The 23,503-nt window shown below is 40.4% G+C and overlaps 1 protein-coding gene across 5 annotated transcripts in view; it reads right to left on the reverse strand.

Moving 5' to 3' along the window:
• Window positions 1-23,503, reverse strand: part of HERC3 (HECT and RLD domain containing E3 ubiquitin protein ligase 3) — a 198,234-nt gene that overhangs the window by 78,671 nt on the left and 96,060 nt on the right. For all 5 annotated transcript variants that reach the window (XM_070372155.1, XM_070372158.1, XM_070372153.1 and 2 more), the window contains exons 4-10: window positions 16,045-16,204; window positions 10,476-10,552; window positions 9,128-9,349; window positions 7,467-7,558; window positions 5,804-5,934; window positions 5,074-5,234; window positions 2,532-2,608 (exon numbers count right to left, since the gene is read on the reverse strand). In XM_070372155.1, the coding sequence (XP_070228256.1) occupies window positions 2,532-2,608; window positions 5,074-5,234; window positions 5,804-5,934; window positions 7,467-7,558; window positions 9,128-9,349; window positions 10,476-10,552; window positions 16,045-16,204 (920 nt within the window). The remainder of the gene's footprint in view (window positions 1-2,531; window positions 2,609-5,073; window positions 5,235-5,803; window positions 5,935-7,466; window positions 7,559-9,127; window positions 9,350-10,475; window positions 10,553-16,044; window positions 16,205-23,503) is intronic.

Raw genomic sequence — 23,503 nt, forward strand, 5'->3', positions numbered from 1 at the left:
ACATTCAGAAAACTAAGATCATGGCATCTGGTCCCATCTTCATAGCAAATAGATGGGGAAACAGTGACAGACTTTATTTTGGGGGGCTCCAAAATCACTGCAGATGGTGACTGCAGCCATGCAATTAAAAGACGCTTGCTCCTTGGAAGAAAAGCTATGACCAACCTAGATAGCTTATTAAAAAGCAGAGACATTACTTTGCCAACTAAGGTCCGTCTAGTCAGAGCTATGGTTTTTCCAATAGTCATGTATGGATGTGAGAGTTGGACTGTGAAGAAAGCTGAACGCCGAAGAATTGATGCTTTTCAACAGTGGTGTTGGAGAAGACTCTTGAGAGTTCCTTGGACTGCAAGGAGATCAAAACAGTCAATCCTAAAGGAAATCAGTCCTGAATATTCATTGGAAGGACTGATGCTGAAGCTGAAACTCCAATACTTTGGCCACCTGATGCAAAGAAACAACTCATTGGAAAAGACTCCTATGCTGGGAAAGATTGAAGGCGGGAGGAGAAGGGGACAACAGAGGATGAGATGGTTGGATGGCATCACTGACTCAATGGACATGAGTTCGAGTAGGCTCTGGGAGTTGGTGATGGACAGGGAAGCCTGGTATGCCACAGTCCATGGGGTCGCAAAGTGTCGGACACGACTGAGGACTGAACTGAACTGAAGTTAATCTTAAGAGTGTCTTATAAAAATGGAGTATGTCACTACACAGATGCTTTTTCTTGGGTCATTAAGAGATTCTTCATGTCATGGTAACAGAGTAAACACATTTTTTGACCAATCTCTGTACCTAAACAAATACCTAGGCTTAATAGCTTAAATAAAAGTGTACAGGTTTCAGTGTTTATAAGAAAGAGCAATACGTTTCTAAGTCATATTCTATTTTCAGTTGCTTTTTTCTTTATCTTACATATTTAATGCATACCACTCTTTCAGTTGTTTAAACTTTAACCTGCCCTGTTTCTACAACAATATGCTACTTTCACTTCCTTCTCATCAATGTTTTGTTTTCCGGTTCCAACAATGTTAATTACAGTTCAATTTAAAATTCAACTACATATATCAGATACCATATTTATAAAAGGAATGAAACTAAGTTTTATGCTGAATTTCACAGGAAAATTAAAGTTGGTTAATCAAACCACTTTCTTAGAGAAAGGAATACTTCAGACTGTACTACTTGTGGACACAAAGTAACTATCCTACAAAGATTCAGGGCTTTTCATATTTTGCTTCATTGGCATGTTAAAGAAACGAAGAATAGTTTCAGCTTTTCTCAAGGTTTCTCTGTGAAGCACTGAAGCTGGGCCTAAAATAGGTCTGAAGCAACAGCTCCAACTCAGTCCAGATGGCTGCACTCAACAGAACCTTCTGCAGCATCCTGACCTGGATAATATCTAACGTCAGTATCAGCTATCCAACCTGCAGCCTCAGACTCCACCACAACCTCTTCTATCAAAGTCAGAGAATGATACTGACTAGAAGGCAAGGATATCATGTGTCGAGAGATGGCACAGTATCAGAGTAATGGGGAGTTTCCAGCACTAACAGGGCACCTTGTGTCCACAGAACTTCATTTTTCTTCCCAACCTACTCTGATTCCTTTGTCATCACCACCAGCCCTTCCCTGCTCCTCCAGGGGAGGATGCGGATCAATGCACTACATATGGCTAATCCTCCCCAAGCGCTGACTGAATAAAAGAAGGGTCAGGGCTTGAAGGGAAGGGAGGGGGAGAGGAGAGGAGCGTAAGAGCAGCAGGGTGTAGAGGACAGGAAACAAACCTGTGGTGCTCATTTCAGAATGATTTTTCTCATCCAGAAAGAGGGGAATGAATTAAAGCCCTGTCACAGATAGCATCACCGACTCAACAGGCATGAGTCTGAGCAAACTTTGGGAGATACTGAAGGACAGGGGAGCCTGGTGTGCTGAGGTCCACTTGGTCGCAGAGTCGGACATAACTTAGCAACTGAACAACAACACAGACACTTAGCCCACGTTCTCTTCCACCTCCAACCCTAAGAGAATGTCATTCGCCCACCACAGGGATGCAGGAGACAACCTGAGGGAAATTTTCGTGTGGTTTTATAAGCAGACGATAAATAATAAAGGATATCTGAATGGCATCTCTTATATTTAGTATATACTCAATCACATCAAACAAGCACAGTGAGTTCTCAAATACCTAGCATTTGTTGCTACTTAGGGAAGGAAACAATAGAAAGTCAAATAATCCCAAAGTTAGTATGAATTCTCTGAGGCCTCCTTAAATCTCTTTTGGGACACATCTAGATATAAATAAATAATTTTCAGTTATAAAGTAGAACTCTGTGATTAAATACCAAGAAAATTATTGGCACTTCAAGGAAATAAAATGGAGATTACTTCAGTTTTGTCAGCTTATTTTAATAATATAAAATTGGTAGAAACAAAGAATAATGCTTCTCTCATGTAATTATTATTTATTAAAATAAATATTGGTTCACCATTATTCCACCCCCAAGATAACAGTCAAAAGAAAGTTTTACCTCATATTTGGAGCAAAGTACAAAAGTCTGGTCTCCTCCAGAGAAGATCTGCTTAACAATATGATATTTAAAGCGATCTGTCAAAAAATTTTCAAGAGCATGTTTTTCAACAATTAAACTTTTTCCTTGATCCCCTTTTCTAACATTCCAAATATGTTTCCGAGTGGTTTCCTATCTATTTAATTATGTCAGAGAAGTAAAAAACCTCCTCTCCTGGCTCTCTTCCCAGGACTGTTTCTACCTCAGTTAAAACTAAACATATAAAACTGTATCTTCCACTCTAACCCCCTCTTCCTCCTGCCAACTGCCAGCTAGTCCTGACCTCGTTTTTATTTTTTCATTCTAACTCTGTCATGACACTGAAGTTTAAAACAGTCACTACTATAAACCGTAACGTCAGCTAAGACACCACTTACAGCATCTGAGTGTGGAGGTCTGCAGCCACTTCCAGATGAAGCTCACCAGATGGATGGACCTCCATGTCCTGCTTCTGCTTTGCCTCCCATCTCACTGTGCCCACAACACACTCTCACACCACCGTCTCACTCAATTCTAATGGCTCCTCTAATAGCAGCACCTCATAGCTCCATGGGAGAAGGCAATGGCACCCCACTCCAGTACTGTTGCCTGGAAAACCCCATGGATGGAGGAGCCTGGTAGGCTGCAGTCCATGGGGTCGCTAAGAGTCAAACACGACTGAGTGACTTCACTTTCACTTTCCACTTTCATGCACTGGAGAAGGAAATGGCAACCCACTCCAGTGTTCTTGCCTGGAGAATCCCATGGATGGAGAAGCCTGGTAGGCTGCAGTCCATGGGGTCGCACAGAGTCGGACACGACTGAAGCGACTTGGCAGCATAGCTCCATGCCTGTCCCTTCTACCACGCCCAGAGCACACTGTGTTCTCCAGGAATGGCGCCCCCTAGAGCATGATGGAAAGGTGCTCCTGGTACCCGCAGTTCCATGGTACTCACCACAGCCTACCCCTCCATTGTCCTCTACCTGGCTAACTCCAAACCATCCCTTAAGACACACTTCAAACTTCCTCTCTCCTGAACACTGTGCTCCCAAATTACCACGAAGGTTCCTAAAACCAGCATTTATATAACAAATTAAAATTCACCTACTTACATTATAAGTTTTATCCTGTAATTAAACTTTGAAAACTTTGTGGTTTAAAATTAACCTACATACTGGAGTTTTTAAAAATTGGTGTATTTCTTAAATATATGCTTCCCTGAGTACAATGCCTTAGAGAAAAAGAAATTTATAAATGATAGATAAGAGGACACCTAGCCATTTTTCCACTTTGGGGAACATGATCAAAACAAAATCTTGTTTATTTTACATTTCAAGTTCCACTACATTCTTAGATGCTCATATATTCATTCCATGAATATTTATTGAGTGAAAAGTTTGTGCCAGACCCTGTGCTATAGGCCAGGTTTACAAACAGGAAATGACTCTGAACCGGGGTCTCCTGCATCGCAGGTGGATTCTTTACCAACCGGGTTATCAGGGAGGCCCGCTCTGTACTTAAGTTTCTCATACTCCAGAAGGGTACTTATGGTTGTTACTGTTAAAATTCTGATTAAGCCATAACTGTGCCACTTTATAGTGCCACTTCAAAACCGAAATCAGTTATTAAATCACAGTTCTTTGTAATGACTCTCCATCTCCATTTAAGCTTCTGGATTTATTGCTTCAAGTCACTCTTACTGAACAACTGCCTTATTTTGATTTCCAGTGAAATGAACACTGTGTTACTTAACTATTCTTTAAGAAATAGAAATGGCATGAAAAAAAATCATGTCATATTGTGACCAAAATAGCAATCATAAACGGAAGGTAACAAGAATTCAAGCATTAAAAGCACTGGCTTTAAAGTTCACAGAGAACCACCTAGTGGTTACCAGTGGCAGGCAGTGTGGGGAGGGGCAATACAGAGTTGTGGGGGGTGCTAGGTACAATCTACTGAGTGTGAGATAGCCTACAAGGATGTTTTGTACAACACAGGGAATATAGCCAATATTTTGTGATAGCTGTAAATGGAGTGCAACTTTTTTAAACTGTAAAATTTTTAAAAGAACACAGGTTTTAGAAAGAAGCAGGCCTGGGTTTAAATTCTGTTCCCAGAATCTACATTATTTTGGGCAAGCTACTTAACCTCCATAAGATTCAGTTTCCTCCTCTCCAACATGGGGATAATAACTACTAGTTTTTAAGGTTGTTTTCAGTGCTTAGCATGGTAATGGAACTTGGTTAAGCCTTCAATAAATATGAACTTTCATTATCAGCAACAATAGTAAATAAAATGGATACACCACAATCAAAATCCTCATGGCCAAAATAGAATTTTTGCTTTATTCTCTAGAATCTCAACTGTAGTTGGTAAGTGCTCAAATATTTGTTGACTTTTAGAATATCTTGTATTTATTCCCTCCAAAAGACCTCAAGGTTAAAAAATAAAATAATACATGTTCTATAACAAGTGTTTTTAGCACTTAAAACACCATTAAATTCCAATAAGCATCACTCTTACCAGCTCTGGCTGAAAGCTGGCCACTGTGGGCAGCCCAGTAACCTTTCACAGGAGAAGGGCACTTGACGTTACAAGTGTGTCCAGTTCCTAACTGACCTCTGGCTCCACAACCAAATGCATAGATGAGTCCAGAAGAAGGCACAAAGGCTAGGGTGTGTTGTCTAGGGGAAAACAATGTGAATTAACCCAACAGCATTGTTTCTACTGATAATGAATGAATACACACACTGACTTTTAACAACCATACGTGAGCACAGCAATTCCTACAGGAGACCCCAGAAGCCTACCCCCTCATGTTTACATGTGCTTATTTTTGCAGTCCTGGATCTTCATAATACTGCCCTTCACTGATACCCTAGGTCATTGGGATGGTGATAAGACCTGGAAAGAGTTTAAGGGCCTACTGCATTGGGGATGAACAGAAAGAGGTGGGGAAAATCAGCAAAATTTCCAAGATTTCTTTGAGGCTCTCTCACTTTCCTTTCTACATGTCTCCCTCATGTCATGCTATTCTTTATCCCCAAAGAACTATACTGGCCCCATGTAGCTCTGCTTCTCTAAAACCCTTCCTTGCCACACCCCGCTCAGATTGAACTCTCTCCAAATTTTCACCATAGGTATGCATGCAGATTTCTTAAAACAACACTGGTTAGGAGTAGCCACATCACTACAAAGACAAGATCGATTTCTGAGTCTTAATAGATCTAAGGAAGTTCTTAGGAGCACTCACCTGCCACAAGCAATTTGAGTGACTTCACTGCCCATCAGCTCCAGAACTCTTCTTGGGTTGACCTCATCATTCATAGAATCATGTCCAAGTTGCCCACAGGAACCAGCACCAAAGGTAAACACACCTCCACTCTAACAAGGAGCAAACACCACATAAGTGCACTGTGTCTCTGAGTTTGGATACACTCCTCTAACTTCTGTATACAACATTAATATCACAACAGTCTGTACAAGAACACTATGCCCACTTGACTCTTAGACAAATCACTTCTTTGGAATGTTCTCTAAATAGAAAAAAGAGAATTTTTAAAAAGAATTTAAGACTACATCTTTATGGAACAAAGACAGTATTGCTCAAGGGAATGTGTGTCATCTATATATAAATTTTAAAAGTAGTTTAAAAGTACAACAATGTTAATAAACAGGAATACAAAAAAAGAAGAAAAAGGTAGGTGAAATGAGATGAACTTTACATGACCATTCATATGTAAGAAATTACATACTCCACAGACTCCTAAGATTTTTTTTTAGCAGCTGTACTTACAAATACTAAAGCATTTTATTAAAGTAAATAACAGTTTGTTCAACACAAAAATACTTTTTCATTCTTTCCAGATGTGACTGTCTTAGAAGCAAAAGAAATAGGTTGAATAATTTTAAAACATTAATTACATTGCTCTTTCTTTTTTCGTCATTCAGTCGCTCAGTCACGTCCAATTCTTTGTGACCCCATGGACTGCTGCCCTCCAAGCTTCCCTATCCTTCACCATTTTCCAGGGTTTGCTCAAACTCATGTTCATTGAGTCAGTGATGCCATCCAACCATCTCACCCTGCCTTCAGTCGTTGCCAGCATCAGGATCTTTTCCGATGATTTGGCTCTTCCCATGAGGTGGTCAAAGTATTGGAGCTTCAGCTTCAGCATCAGTCCTTCCAATGAATATTCAGGATTGATTTCCTTTACAATTGACTGGTTTGATCTCTCTGCTGTCAAAGGGAGTCTCTCAAGAGTCTTCTTCAGCACGACAGTTGGAAGGCATCAATTCTTCGGTGCCCAGCTTTATTTATGGTCCAACTCTCACATGCATACATGACTACTGGAAAAACCATAGCTTTGACTAGATGGATCTTTGTTGGCAAAGTAATGTCTCTGCTTTTTAATATGCTGTCTAGGTTTGTCATCACTTTTCTTTCAAGGAGCAAGTATCTTTTAATTTCATGGCTGTAGTCATCATCCACAGTGATTTTGGAGCCCAAAAAAATAAAGTTTCTCACTGTTTCCATTGTATCCCCATCTATTTACCATGAAGTGATAGGACCAGATGCCATGATCTTCATTTTTTTAATGCTGAGTTTTAAGGCAGTTTTTTCACTCTCCTCTTTCACCTTCATCAAGAGGCTCTTTACTCACTCTTCACTTTCTGCCATAAGCGTAGTATCATCTGCATATCTGAGGTTATTGGTATCTCTACCTGCAATGTTGATTCCAGCTTAGGAACACAGAATATTTCTATATGTATTTCAAGGTTATATATATTGAACTATTTTTATGTTTATACACTATTCCTACTCTCTATAAAAGACCTTATCAAAAATAATCAAGTAATGATACTCATCCTTATTATAAAAGTACCACAGAACAAACCAGAATACTGAAGTTCCTTACTTTTGTAAGAACTGCTGTATGTTCTTCTCCACAACTGATATAGACGACTTTCTGTGTTCGCAGGAGCTTCACATGGCAAGGAGACTCTCGATCTAGAAAAAGAGAAATATCAAAAAGTCAGTATCATCTGTCTTTGAGATGAAATATGCACAGTTCTTTTAGCCTCAATTTTGGGCCCCCCGATTCCTGATTCTCCTCTTCAGCTTGCTGCCTGAACCTCCACTTGGATGTCTAATAGACATCTCATTTTTAACATATTTAAAGCCTAATTCCCCACAATCCCCGACTCTGCCCACCTTCCTCCCTACTTCCCCATACAGTTTTCCTCATTTCACAAATGCAGCTTTACCCTTCCACTTTTTCCTCTCTTTATTTCAAAGTACATCCAACAATGAGGAAAACCAACTGGCCCCACCTTCAGAATATATTCAAAATCCGTCTTTATTCCCACAGCCTCCAAAGTGGTCTTCTAGCTTCCCCGTGGACCGATTCTAGGCAAAGTCAAGTCAGATTACTGTTCTCAACACCCTCAGTGTCTTCCTTTTTCACTGAGAGAAGCCAAAATCCTTACCCTGTCCTTCCAGGCCCTACACTGCAGGGCCTCCCTTCCTCTCAGAGCTCCAGCTTTGTACTCCTCTTCCTGCTCATCGCATCCCCAAGCCTACCATGATTCCTCCCACATCAGAGCCTCTGCACACCCTGTTGCCTCTGACTGGAACAGTTTTCACCCAGCTCCTCTAAATACCTCCTCTTCTACTGGACTTCCTACAGGGCTCTGCTGAACACCTTATTCAAGAGGCCCTCCCTGGGTACCTTATATAAAATAGGAAACTTTCCTCTCAAAGCCTCTGACATACTGTATACATTTGTTGCTGTTCAGATGCTCAGTCCTGTCTGACTCCTTGAGACCCCATGGACTGCAGCATGCCAGGTTCCCTGTCCTTCACCAGCTCCTGGAGCTTGCTCAAACTCATGTCCATTGAGTCAGTGATGCCATCTAACCATCTCATCCTCTGTCACCCCCTTCTCCCCCTGCCTTCAATCTTTCCCAGCATCAGAGTCTTTTCCAATGACTCAGTTCTTCGCCTCAGGTGGCCAAAATATTGGAGCTTCAGCATCAGTCCTTCCAATGAATATTCAGGGTTGATTTCCTTTACAATTGACTGTTTGATCTCTTTGCTGTCAAAGGGAGTCTCAAGAGTCTTCTCCAACACCACAGTTCAAAAGCATTAATTCTTCAGTGCTCAGCCTTCTTTACGGTCCAACTCTCACGTCCATACATGACTACTAGAAAAACCACAGCTTTGACTAGATGGACCTTTGTCAGCAAAGTAATGTCTCTGCTTTTTAATATGCTGTCTAGGTTGGTCGTAACTTTCCTTCCTAGGAGTAAGCGTCTTTTAATTTCATGGCTGCAGTCACCATCCACAGTGATTTTGGAGCCCAAGAAAACAAAATCTGTCACTGTTTCCACTGTACACATACTGGTTTGTTGTCTGTGTCTGCCCATTAGCATGCAGTCTCCACTAAGTCAAGGGTATTATCTGTTTTGGTCCTTGCTGCACCCTCAGTGCCTGACACAGGGCGAGGACACAGAAGCTCCTCGGGAAGCACATACTAAACAAATGAAGTTAAGAGGGCCACGTGAAGACTTCACCCACCTTTCTCATCACTGAGCCCGAGCTGCCCTGCATTATTCATCCCCCAGCCAAATACAGCTCCTGAGAGTGACAGGGCAAAGCTGTGGGCCCCTCCTGCGACCACCTGCGCCAGCGGGATCCCCTCCAGGGACCTCACCCTCTGTGGACTGGCTTGGGAAGGGAACTCCTTCCCCAGGCCCAACTGCCCATGGCTGTTTCTCCCCCACGTGAAGAACTGGCCATCTGAAATCAGAAGAAGATAACTGGTATTACCAGAAAGATACAAGTTTCATTCACAAATATAAACTTATTAGAACAATGGAGTTCCCGTAGGGCTCATTTGTTAGTTGCCCACCCCACCCCCCACCACAACACATACCCAAGAGCAAGGAAGCAGACACACTGCATGGTGTGAGACTCTCACAATCAGAACTCCCACTTGTCATGACAACACAGAGATCAACACCCTTCAAAGGCTATTAATATTTACGCAAAGGAAAAACTAAATGTTTAAATCAGTTCAGTGTTGAATAGGCCAATTATCAGGCTTAGATCCACTAAGCAAAGGGAAGTAGTTCTGACCATACCAGGACTACAAGAGACCGGAACTTCACAGGGTCCAGCTATGACCTGGACAACACCACAGAGAACCAAGCAGGATGTGTTAGTACTGACTTCCCCACAAATTTATCCTAACAGAATATAGCAGCATATGTTGGCTTAGGTTTTCCTAACTTCACCTTCTTCATTTATTTGGGTGCTTTATGGTGGAATATGGAGAAGGCAATGGCACCCCACTCCAGTACTTTTGCCTGGCAAATCCCATGGACGGAGGAGCCTGGTGGGCTGCAGTCCATGGGGTTGCTAGAGTCGGACACAACTGAGCGACTTCACTTTCACTTTTCACTTTCATGCATTGGAAAAGGAAATGGCAACCCACTCCAGTGTTCTTGCCTGGAGAATCCCAGGGACAGGGGAGCCTGGTGGGCTGCTGTCTATGGGGTCGCACAGAGTCGGACACGACTGAAGCGACTCAGCAGCAGCAGCAGCAGCAGCATGGTGGAATAGCCATATGAGTTGTAGCTAAGAAAAACCAACCCTCTGTTCAAGTACACTGATGAACAGTCTTGCCTCCTGCTGATTTTCCCCGAGAGAGGTGGAACAGCAGTGATAACCATCTTTTTCATCATCCACACCCTGAGAAAAGTATGAGCTACACAAGGGCTATCTCAGAACTGTCGCTGTCCAACAGGAATGCATAGACCTTAACTAGTTAAATGTATCTGGTTACATAACATCACATTAAAATACGAAGAGAAATGGTTCCCAAATTAACCCAACACTAGCATAGATTTTAATGTTACATTACCAGCTGCAAGAGCCAAGCAATGCCAGTTGCCACAGGAAACTTGTAATATTGTCTGCTGGTTCAGCTTTTGTATTAACCTAAAACAGAAAAGATTTTCCTTTTAAGAAGGGCATTCACAATGATTGGAAATATTCCCAACTAAATAAAATAGTTGTAATAAATAACATGTTTCACAAAACACTTTTTAAAATCAAATATATGATCTTACATGATAAAGTTCTATTAAGTCTTTCACTAACCTCCTGCATCTTTGGTAGTTACCGTTTAAAAGGAAGAAACCCTGCTCTGCACTTAAACCCATTACCACAACCCTGTGTTAATTTCTACCTTGTCATCTCCAATTCAGAGACAAAAGGAGTAAGCAGCCAAAGACATACCCTAAGAACACGGCTGATATCTAAATGGCTTTCAAATGAGAGCAATGGCATGATCTGGCAATCTCACTTCCAGGTATATAACCAAGTAAACTGAAAGCAGGGTCCCAAAGAGAGATTTGTACACCCACATTCATAGCACCATTATTCACAAAGGCTATAAGGTGGAAGCAACCCAACTGTCCATCAACCGATGACCAGAAAAACAAATGTGGCATATACATTTGGAATATGTATGCACTGGAATATTCATCACTCTTTAAGAACGGAAATTCTGACACATGTTACAACATGGATGAAACCTGGAATTATGCCTAGGGAAACAAGCCAGTAACAAAAAGAGAAATGGTCTATGGTTTCATTTACGTGACGTATCTAGACTAGCCAAATTCATACAAATCAAAAGTCTAATGGTGCCTGCCAGGGGCTAGACGAAGAGAAATGAGGAGTTTTCATTTAATGAGTGTAGAGTTCTATTTCTACAAGAAAAACAGTCTGGAAATTGGTCACACAACAGTGTGAATATACCTAACACTATTAAACTGTACACTTAAAATGGTTAGGATGATAAATTCTTTTGATTTTTTATGTGTTTTTGGCTGTGTTGGGTCTTTGTTGCTGCGAGAACTCTTCTCTATTTGCAGTGAACAGGGGCTACTCTTCATAGCCTTTCATGGGCTTCTCATTACAGTGGCCTCTCTTATTGCAGAGCATGGGCTCTAGACGCATAGACTTCAGTACTTACAGTGCATGGGTTCAGTAGTTGCGGTTCCTGGGCTCTAAAGCACAGGCTCAGTAGGTGTGGCCCAAGGCCTTAGCTGCTCCATGCCATGTAGATTCTTCCACTCAGTAGATTCCTTACCACTGAGCCTCCAAGGAAGCCCAAGATGGTAAATTTTATGTTATGTGTATTTTGCCACAATTTTTAAAAATTACTAAGGGCAATGCTTCTAAAACTCTTGATTCCCTAGGATGGTAAAGAGGAAGATCATATGACCACTTTTTAAAACTCAATCCTCTGCTTGCTTATGGGAAACAGATAAGAACAGTACCTATTCACAGGGTTGTGGTGAGAATTAAGTGAAAAAAATGTCTGGCACTGCCCAATAGAGTTTGACAGCCTGAGAAATATCTCCTGTTTCCTATTTTAATAAATTCATAGGTTGCCATGTTCCTCTTCATTAAGTGTATTTCATGGGAACAAAAGATTCAGAGGGGCATTTTACAAGATAGATGTCCAACAGGGAAGTCGGGGGTTATTTAGAGTAACAGGTAAATGTTGCTTTAACAGTTTATTTTCTCGGATATAAAAAAAGTTCATAGAGTCCACATATACATTTAGTACCAAATAGAACCCAACTATTTTTTTATGGAGATAATTGTAAATTCACACGCAGCTGTAAGAAATAATACAGAGATCCCTTGCAGGCTTTATCCAGTCTCCCCCAGTGATGATATCTTGCAAAACTATAGAAAAAAAAAATCATAACAGGGATACTGACAAAAATACAAACTACCAATCTCACTTCTTTGTCCCCAGTTTTATTTGTACTTATTTCTGTGTTTGCAGTATTTCTGTCACCTACGTAGGCTCATGCATCCACCACCATATTCAACGTTTCTAACACAAGGATTCCTCATGTTTACAACCACCCCTCCCCTCCTCCATCATAGCCCCTGGCAATCATTATTCTACCCACCATTTCCAAAATGTTGTCACTTCAAGAATGTTATGTAAATGCAATCATATAGTAGGTAGCCTTTTTAGGATTGGGTTCTTTTTCACTCAGAATAATTCCTTGACCATTTAATATATACACAGCAATTTTTTCGCTGCGTATATCAATAGCTTGTAGAATTCCACTATTTTTAAAAAAATATTTATTTTATTTATGGCTGTGCTGGGTCTTCCCTGGTTGGGGCCAGCAGGGGCTACTCTCCAGTCGCAGTGTAGAGGCTTCTTACTGCGGTGGCTTCTCCTGTTGCGGAGCACAGGCTCTAGGACATGCATGGGTTCAACAGCTGTGACCCCCAGGCTCTAGAGCACAGGCTCAACAGTAGTAGCACAGGGGCTTAGTTGCTCTGCAGATGTGGGATCTTCCCAGACTAGGGGTCGAATCCTCGTCTCCTGCACTAGCAGGCAGGTTCTTTACCACTGAGCCACCAGGGAAGCCCAGAAACCCACTATTTTTTAAAACTGAAAAAAGTCATCCTGTCTTAGGGACCAATGTTTCAGAACTTTATGCAAAAAGAGTCCTTTTCCTGGCCAGTTTCCAATCAAATTCCCCACACTTCTCCCTTTATGGGTCACCATTACCCTTATCACAACCTTCATAATCACAGTTACAAAAAAAAAAAAAAAAAGCAGGTCAAAAGAAAAAAGACAATAAGAAATTGTACCATAAGATGGAGAAAAGGATATATATGCACAAGCATACACTGTGTTTTACCTACTCATCTTACTCCATCCTCCCAACAACTTGGTAAAGGTATACAATACTATATAATTTCACTTTTAAGTTAGGAAACAGGCTCAGATAAGTTAAAACAATTTGCCCAAAGCAACTCACCTAATACAAATAGAGCCAATACTGGAATCTGAGGCTGTCTGACATGAAAGCTATGTTACTTTCCACAATACTAAGATAGGAATTGATAAATTTATCTTAATTAACTTATAAAATTTTATACAAACTAAAGCCTCAGAAATCATCCATAATTTAGGCATAACTAATAGAAATAATGGCAGAAAGTGAAGAAGAACTAAAAAGCCTCTTGATGAAAGTGAAAGTGGAGAGTGAAAAAGTTGGCTTAAAGCTCAACATTCAGAAAACAAAGATCATGGCATCTGGGCCCATCACTTCATGGGAAATAGATGGGGAAACAGTGGCAGACTTTATTTTCTGGGCTCCAAAATCACCATAGATGGTGACTGCAGCCATGAAATTAAAAGATGCTTACTTCTTGGAAGGAAAGTTATGACCAACCTAGATAGCATATTGAAAAGCAGAGACATTACTGTGCCAACAAAGGTCTGTCTAGTCAGGGCTATGGTTTTTCCAGTGGTCATGTATGGATGTGAGAGTTGGACTGTGAAGAAAGCTGAGCAACGAAGAATTGATGCTTTTGAACTGTGGTGTTGGAGAAGACTCTTGAGAGTCCCTTGGACTGCAAGGAGATCCAACCAGTCCATTCTGAAAGAGATCAGCCCTGGGATTTCTTTGGAAGGAATGATGCTAAGGCTGAAACTCCAGTACTTTGGCCACCTCATACGAAGAGTTGACTCACTGGAAAAGACTCTTATGCTGGGAGAGATTGGGGGCAGGAGGAGAAGGGGACGACAGAGGATGAGATGGCTGGATGGCATCCCTGACTCGATGGACATGAGTCTGAGTGAACTCCGGGAGTTGGTGATGGACAGGGAGGCCTGGTGTGCTGCGATTCATGGGATCGCAAAGAGTAGGACACGACTGAGTGACTGAACTGAACTGAATAGAAATAATAATAAATTACTACTGTAACACAGACTACTTCATTTTTTGAAATGAAATGCCAATAATGACTTGAGTATTTGTTCAACAAATATTTTTGTCATGAATGTTATAAATCTTTTCCTTAATATTACATGCAATTTCACTAAAATAAGCCATCCCTTTTTTTATATTTCCACTCACCCTCTTCTCCCAAAATTAAATTAATTTTTGAAAGTAATGAACCCAAGACATTACCTGTTCTAACTCAGGAAATGAATCAAATTACTCTTACCTCTGTGTTTCTCTTTTCCCTAAAACAGCTTTTGATTAAAGACACAAAAATCTAAGAAGGGCAAAGCAGAGGAGGAGGGAGAATGTACTGTGCTTTAAAAGGGACAATACTTGGGCAGGGGAGGAGAGGCCATTTATTAACCAGACCTATACTGAGCAATGCACATGCTAGAGCACCCTCAGCAATGGTGATGCTAAAATAAACAATCCAGTTCTCCTGGCATCAAGAGCTCCCAGCTTTGTACCAAAATTAGTTATTAAATTAAAAATTGCAATGAATGTGACTAGTACTGCAACAGGAGAACGTTGTACATTTGAAGTACAAAGGAATAACAATTAAATGAAGGATTTAAACCAGTGGCCTCTTTGATCATTAAGAACCCTCAACAAACAGAGACGCCACCCCCAAAATGTTCACTTGAGAGTAACTTCAATACTACAGACATTTTCTTAGTGGTGAAGCATCTGTTAGATACTTAGCCAAATCATCTAAGATTTTGTTGTTGTTTAGTTGCTAAGTGGTGTCTGACTCTTTTGTGACCCCATGGACTGTAGCCCGCCAGGCTCCTCAGTTCATGGGATTCTCCAAGCAAGGATACTGGAGTGGGTTACCATTTCCTTTTCCAGGGGATCTTCCTGCCCCAGGGATCAGACTTGAGTCTCCTGCATTGGCAGATGGATTCTTTACCACTGAGCCACCGGTAAAGCCCTTCATCTAAGATTTAGAATTAAGTAAATACTTAAGGGACTAAAAACCATTGTATTAGTACTTCTGTGTTAAAGAACTTATGTATATTTGGTATATTTGCTGTTGATAATGCTAAAGGTAATTTGGCCTATTATTAAAGAGTAACAGGTCAGCTTTGTGACTGAACTTTAAAGCGTCTAACCGAATAATTGATTTAGGCTTGCAATTTTAAGTTAAAGGTTAATAAGTGCAGCATGTAAAAAGAGGTTTTTTAATTCAAACATTTAATGAGCTCCAAACACTACCAGCAACAGGCTATTGGAATAAATGAAGTATAGTTCCCAAACAAAGCACATTTTTTAACTGGAGATAAACACTTCTATCATGCTTCCCTTGTGGCTCAGCTAAAGAATCCTCCTGCAACTCGGGAGACCTAGGTTCGATCCCTGGGTTGGGAAGATCCTCTGGTGAAGGGAACGGCTACCCACTCCAGTATTCTGGCCTGGAGAATTTCATGGACTGTGTAGTCCATGGGCTCGCAGAGTCAGACATAGCTAAGCAACTTTCACTTTCAAACACTTCTACAATAACAATTCTGGGGACAAGTATTGTAACAGTATAAGTCATGACAGTGACTCAAAGGAAACAACAATTATTAATTAAAGAAGAAAGCAGAACCCAAACCAAGGAGTCTAACAAAGAAACTAGCAGGAAATAACCTTTACAGTAACTGACATTCTTACCTGGGTACTGCCACAGAATCCTCAATAGTCATGAGTCCCAGCTGCCCATCACTACCTGCACCCCAGGAAAACAGCTGGCCCTGGTCACTGAGGGCCAGACTGTGAGACTCGCCACATGCCACATGGACAATGTGCTGATCTGCCAAAGCTCCAATTTGCTCTGAAAAAAAAGAAAAAAAAATCAAAGGAGGAAAATGTAAAGCCCAGAAATAGGAATTACACAGAATTAGCATCCTAGGCAGTTGCGTTTTTCAAAGAGAACCACTACATCTGTATAGAGAATATAAATTTCCTACGTTTCTGAAAGCTGTTGATCCAGACCCCAGTTACACTAGGTGGCGCACAGACCTGGAGCAGTGTCCACACTCCAGATATTCTCTCCGGTGTCTGGTGCTTCTCCCTAGAGAGATGCCTTAAAGGTTCAGTATTTGGAGGTGTGGAACCAGAGAAGACTCAGTGTAAACAGGAGTGAGGCTTCTTACTAAAAGCAGTGGGACTGAGGGAGAGTCTGCCTGGGAGCAATGAGCCCTTCCCCATCCACAAAAACACTCTTCTCTCCTCAGTTCTGTAACACAAATCTGTCTATATATCTAGCCAGGAGGATTTCTCTGAGAAAACTGAGAAAGTTTCTCAGGCCCAAAAGAAAAGACCCACAGCTACTGGCAATCCTGGATCCCCCTAGGAAATGTCCCGCCTCCCACTAGTTAACGAAACTTGCCCGTACACTGTTCTGCTTACATTTTAGTACCTCACTTTTAAAAAGAAAAGGCTGGACAAGGACAATCACGTATGTGAAGACAATTTAACACAAAAGTTAAATAGCAAAGAAAACAGAAGGAAGGAAACTCTGAAGAAAATGATCAAGCAAGGAACAGGAAAAAAAAAATCTTTAGATCATTAGCAATATAAGACAAGAAGATTCCAACCTTCAGAAAACAAACAAAATTACCTTGGAAAATGAAAATATAACAGCACAAATTTAAAGGAAAAAGCTTCAGAGCAGGATGGGGAATAATAACTGAAATTTTCTAAGAAATAGACCAAGAAGTCAAAGAGCAAAACAGGTGGAAAAAGAAGAAAGAAATGAGACTATTTCAAGAATCTCAACAATGGAAAAATAAGAATCCCCAAAACAGAATGGAAAAAAACAAAGTAGAAATTTTCAAAGACAGGATTGCTTATAACTGAAAAACATGAGTTTCACATTGAAAAGACTGATTTAAAACCTCAGAATAAAGAAAATAAGGACTGAATTTTAAAAAGAAGAACTACTTCAGAACACTACAGCCTGAAATTTCACAACATCAAAATAGATTCTAAAATTTTCTAGAAAGGACAGTTTATATACAATTGAACAGGGATCAGAATGGCATCGTATTTCTCAGAAGCAATAATAAAAGCCAGAAAGACACTAGAGCAATGCCTTCATAATTCTAAAGGAAAATGACTTCTAACAGAGAATTTCATATCTAGCCAACCAAAAGGTCTTCCCTGGTGGCTCAGTGGTAAAGAATCTGCCTGGCAATGCAGGAGACATGGGTTTGATCCCTGGCTCAGGAAGATCCCATAGAAAAAGAAATGGGAACCCACTCCAGTATTCTTGTCTAGGAAATCCCATGGATGGAGGAGCCTGATGGGCTGCAGTTAATGGGATCACAAAAGAATTGGACATGACTTAGCGACTAAACAAGAACAACAGCCAACCAAAAATCTGAGAGGAGAGGGGAAAGAACAATTTTCAGGGATGTAAGGTTCTCAAAATGTTTTACCTTCCATGCCTATCTCAGTTACATAATATCATGCCTGCAGAACAACAACAAAAAGATTTTGGATTCAGGAAAGGGTAAAAACTATTTCCATGACAGCTATGTAGCAGCCAATGAAGGAAAATTGGAAGGAATGTCTCCAAAGTGAAAAATGACATACAATCTGATGAGTTTATATTATATGAGTTTTACAGTTCTGTCAGAGAATAAAGATTATATGCAAATGAAAAAAATGAAATAATTAACTTCAGGAAACACTAAATGCTTTACCAGTGATAACAACAATCATGGTACACAAAGTCATAATAACCAAATATCATTTATTAATTTACATAATTAAATCTGCCAATCAATTTAAAAAATCAACTATATGGGAAAAGATGAGCATCTAGGAGTAAGAAAGAGGAAAGGCTGGGCAGAGAATATAAAAGCAGAGTAATCTTTCCCAGTATGAAGCCTCTAGATCATGTCCAATATTGAAAAAAAATCAAGAAATAGCATTATAAGCATGTTATTTATAAATATAAAGGCAAACTACCCCCAAAAAGTTTCAAGAATTGAAAGTGATGGTCTCTGCAAGTGAGACTCAAGGATGGGGACAGGAGAGGTAAGGAGGTGTTATTTGACCTAAACAGAGGTCAAATAATATATTTCTTTTTAATTAAGCAGCTGAAAACATGCTCATGTCAGAGAAATCTCCTGAATTATCTCAACTCCTTTCATTCCCATGACCATCTCCTTTACCCTCTACTCGTAGGCCCTAACTCCCAACTCACCCTTGTTCCCCACACTAAGAACAGTCCTGTATTTACTTTGGGAAAACTAAGAAACTCCTACCAAAGTAGCCAGGTGAATCAGATTCTTTCTTCCTTCACCAAATTTCCACATTGTACTGTAGTTCTAGGACTTCGGCAGCTTTTACGTTCTCTTGTGCCTGAGTGCCAGGCCTGATACCTCAGCCAGAACCAAGACCTGCGCCCCTGATACCTGACCTCCTATGCCAACCATTAGCCTTTCCTGCCTAGATGTTAATGTACAGCGTTGTTATGGTTGTTATTCAGTTGCCAAGTCACGTCTGACTCTTTGCAACCCCATGGACTGCAGCACACCAGCCTTTCCTGTCCTTCACCATCTCCCAGAGTTTGCTCAAACTCATGTCCATTGAATTGGTGATGCCATCCAACCATCTCATCCTCTATTGTCCCCTTCTCCTCCTGCCCTCAATCTTTCCCAGCATCAGGGTCTTTTCCAATGAGTTGGACTTCGCATCAGGGGGCCAAACTACTGGAACTTCAGCATCAGTCCCTCAGATGAATATTCAGGATTACATTCCTTTAGGATTGACTGGCTTGATCTCTTTGCTATGCAGGAGACTCTCAAGTCTTCAACTACCTGCCAATCCTGATGAAACTGGAAACTTTACTGATGAAGTAAGTAAGCAAAGTCAAGTCAAGAGACAACAAACTCATCTTTAAACTTGGAAAGGAGGATTGTGTCAGCCTTCTTTATGGTCCAACTCTCACACCCATACATGATTACTGGGAAAACCATAGCTTTGACTACATGGACCTTTGTTGGCAGTGATGTCTCTGCTTTTTAATACACTGTCTAGGTTTTGTCACCGGAGAAGGCAATGGCACCCCACTCCAGTACTCTTGCCTGGAAAATCCCATGGATGGAGGAGCCTGGTGGGCTGCAGTCCATGGGGTTGCTAAGAGTTGGACACGACTGAGCGACTTCACTTTCACATTTCACTTTCATACATTGGAGAAGGAAATGGCAACCCACTCCAGTGTTCTTGCCTGGAGAATCCCAGGGACGGGGGAGCCTGGTGGACTACCGTCTATAGGGTCACACAGAGTCGGAAACGACTGAAGTGACTTAGCAGCAGCAGCAGGTTTTGTCACAGCTTTTCTTCCAAGGAGCAAGCCCTAGGCAAACCAATTCCTGTCTCATCATACATCAGCCACCAAAACAGACATGGAAGGAACCCCTATTTCACCACAACACAACTTGCAGCCCCAAAGGCAGAGGTTCCATTCAGTAACGCAAAGATTTGTAGAGAATTAAATCCTAGTTGTATCAAGTCCAATTTATTTCATTTCTCCTAGCCAGAAAACTAAGCTCATCTGATTCATACTAGGAATCTGTTACAGTAAAATTTTAATTGCTCTTCTAGAATCTACTCCCTGGGTCAAATGGGAATGCTTCGTGCACAGCTCTCACTGAATACACCCCTGCCCCAGTTGGGAACACTCAGGCTGCAGTGCACATGTTCACACGTAATCTCTTCTGATTCATTCTGTCAAGACTGTATGCTATATTTTGCAGATCATGACAGAAACTCAACCCACACATTTAGATAATTAAACACACTAAGGAAATATTTGGCATTTTTTGACAATAAAAGTATATTTTATTTCTGATCCTTTCACAAGAAGCAATTTAAGCTCTTTAGAAGTCTTCAGCAAGGTTAGCAACTCTGAATGAGCCAAGGTAATAGGGCAGAACAGCAGCAAATGTGGAATGATGCTTAGGGCAAGGCAGCAATTCAACTGCACTCAGTTTTTTAGGATTACTGCTAGTTGGCCTTTTGAGCCCATCATAATTTTTTAATGTGTTTTCAAACTAACAGTAAGTTGGGCAGTGAACCATCATAGAGTGGTAATAAAGAAGGATGTTATGTGCCTGGAGGGTAGATGGATGCTGCTCATGTGAACTTAATCCTTGCAACAATCCTGTAAGGTTCCATCTCTGTAATAACCCCTGCTGAGAAAAAGTGTGTTATCTGGTCAGAGTACACAACTAAATGAGTGGTGGAGCTAGGACTGGATCCCAGGTCTTCCTGACTTCCAAGCCCATTATACCCCCAAGTCTGTATCATCTTCCCTCATGGAAAAGAACTAGGTGATTTTAATCAGTAACAGTCACTACTCTTACTGTCTGTTCCAATGAGAAATGTTATCGAGTAGTTTACAGTTAACAGTACGAGCAGTTTGGGTGAAAGGTATACAGAATATATAAAATTAGTAATCAATATTTGGTACTCAATTTTTCATAAAACTTAAAGTCAAGTAAGTTTAAAATGTCAGCAGTTAGCATGACAAAAGGGATTAAACTTTCGTCACTTAGATGTCTCCTGAGTTGCCCCAAACTATCTACACTTTCTTTTTAATAGTGGTCAACAAAGACAGAACCACACTGTAGGAAACACACGCTCCGAGCTGCCATTCTGTGGATTCCAAGTCCTCATATTCACCCCAACCCTGATTTTCATTTCCCACTGAACTCTCTAGTTCACATCTTGCCTTCTGCTGCTATACTCTACTCTCCCTGGACAGTTTTTCTCCAAAGTACTATTAACCTAGTCTGAGGGGTACAGCAGGCTTTTATTGAAAGTTTGGGATAATGGAAATGAACTCAGCAAACCACTCAGAATATAACCAAGTTCCCTGCAGATCCCATCAAACAGAATTTCCTAGTGCCCATCTTTCCTCCTAGGGGCCCCTGGATTTCTACAACTTGGCAAGATTCGCCCTCATTTTCTTTGCTTCTGTGTCTGAAAGGTCTTATCTCCAAGCCATATTCCAACTACTTTCTAATTTTCATCTAAACATTTTAGGGCAATCTGGGCTATGCTTAGTGGGATCTCAATGCTAACACAACTCACTTTCAAGTGACCACTCCCTCCCTTAAGAGTGTTATTACCATAGAAGAAATTCTACCTTGTTCCTGAGCCAAAGCAATCAAACTAGAGTCAACTTTTTAAAAACATTTTTATATTGTCATGCAGTAAAATGAACCTTTTTTAGTGGACAATTCTACGAATTTAAGCACATGTAGTCAGTGCCACAATCAAGATACAGAATGGTACCATCACCCAGGAAGTCCCTTAAAGTGTTCTCTCTAAAAGACAAAGAGTTTTATTCCTTAGTCATGCTCTCCTCATCCCTAACTCCTGGCGACTACTGATCTACTTTCGATCACTACAGTTTATATTTTCAATATAACAGAATCACAGATTCACATAATAGAATCATATAGTATCTAACCTTTTGAAATTCTTTCACTCAATATAACAACTCTGAGATCCATCCAAGTTGTCATATGGATCAACAGTTTGTTCCTTTTTATTAATATTAGTCAGTAGTATTCCATTGTATTATGGATGTACCAAAAAAGACTTTTTCCCATTTTAAGCAATTATAGAGATGAAATTAACATATGTGCACAGGTTATTGTATGAAAATAAGTTTTCGTTTCTCTGGAGTAAATACTCAGGAGTGGGTATTTTAACTTTCCTGTTCAGTGTTGGGTTATTTTAAAAATCTAATATGATGATCTCTGCACTGATGGTTTGGCTTAGACTATTTAGATTTAAAATAATTATTGATATGTTGGATTTTGTGATCTTTTTAAATCTGCTGTTCTTCCCTGTTTTTCACCCTTTTACCTCATTTCTCCATCTGTACTAAACATTTTCTAGTGTTCCATTTTTATTTATTGTGTTTTTATTATATCTCTTTGATTAGTTACTTGTGATTGCTCTAGAGATTACAATATAAGTATTTAGCTTTTCAAAGTGTAATTAGAATCAATCACTTACCATTTAAAGTGGAACTGAGAAACTTTACCACAATATAGCTCTCTTTACCTCTCTTTCCTTTAAGTTACAGTTATCTTAAATATTACATCTGTATATACTGAAATCTCTGTAACCATTTTATAATTTTTTATTTTAATCATCAAGACATTTTTAAAGAATTCAAGAATAGTCTATTATACTTATTGAGATATCTACTATTTCTGTTGCTCTTCCTTCATTCAGCTCAGTTCAGTTCAGTTGCTCAGTCGTGTTCAACTCTTTGTGACCCCATGGACAGCACACCAGGCCTCCCTGTCCATCACCAACTTCCGAAGCTTACTCAAACTCATGTCCATCGAGTCGGTGATACCATCCAACCGTTTCATCCTCTGTCACCCCCTTCTCCTGCCTTCAATCTTTTCCAGCATCAGGGTCTTTTCCAGTGAGTCAGTTCTTCGCATCAGGTGGCCAAAGTATTGGAGCTTCAGCATCAGTCCTTCTAATAAATATTCAGGACTGATTTCCTGTAGGATTGACTGGTTTGACGCCCTTTCTGTCCAAGGGACTCTCAAGACTCTTCTCCAACACCACAATTCAAAAGCATCAATTCTTCAGTGCTCGGCTTTCTTTATGGTCTAACTCTTACATCCATATAAGAATACTGGAAAAACTGTAACTTGGACTATGTGGACCCTTGGCGGCAATGTCTTTGCTTTCTAATATGCTTTTCTAATATGGTCTAATATGGTCATAGCTTTTCTTCCAAGGAGCAAGTGTCTTTTAATTTCATGGCTGCAGTCATTATCTGCAGTGATCTTGGAGTCCCCAAAAATAAAGTCTGTCACTGTTTCCATTGTTTTCCCATCTATTTGAAATGAAGTGATGGGACCAGATGCCATGATCTTCGTTTTCTGAATGTTGAGCTTTAAGCCAACTTTTTATTCTCCTCTTTCACTTTCATCAAGAGGCTCTTGAGTTGTTCTTCACTTTCTGCCATAAGGGTGGTGTCATCTGCATATCTGAGGCTATTGGTATTTCTCCTGCAATCTTGATTCCAGCTTGTGCTTCATCCAGCCTGGCATTTCACATGATGTACTCTGCATATAAG

This window comes from Bos mutus, chromosome 6 (genome assembly GCF_027580195.1).
Source record: "Bos mutus isolate GX-2022 chromosome 6, NWIPB_WYAK_1.1, whole genome shotgun sequence".
Lineage (NCBI taxonomy): Eukaryota > Metazoa > Chordata > Mammalia > Artiodactyla > Bovidae > Bos > Bos mutus.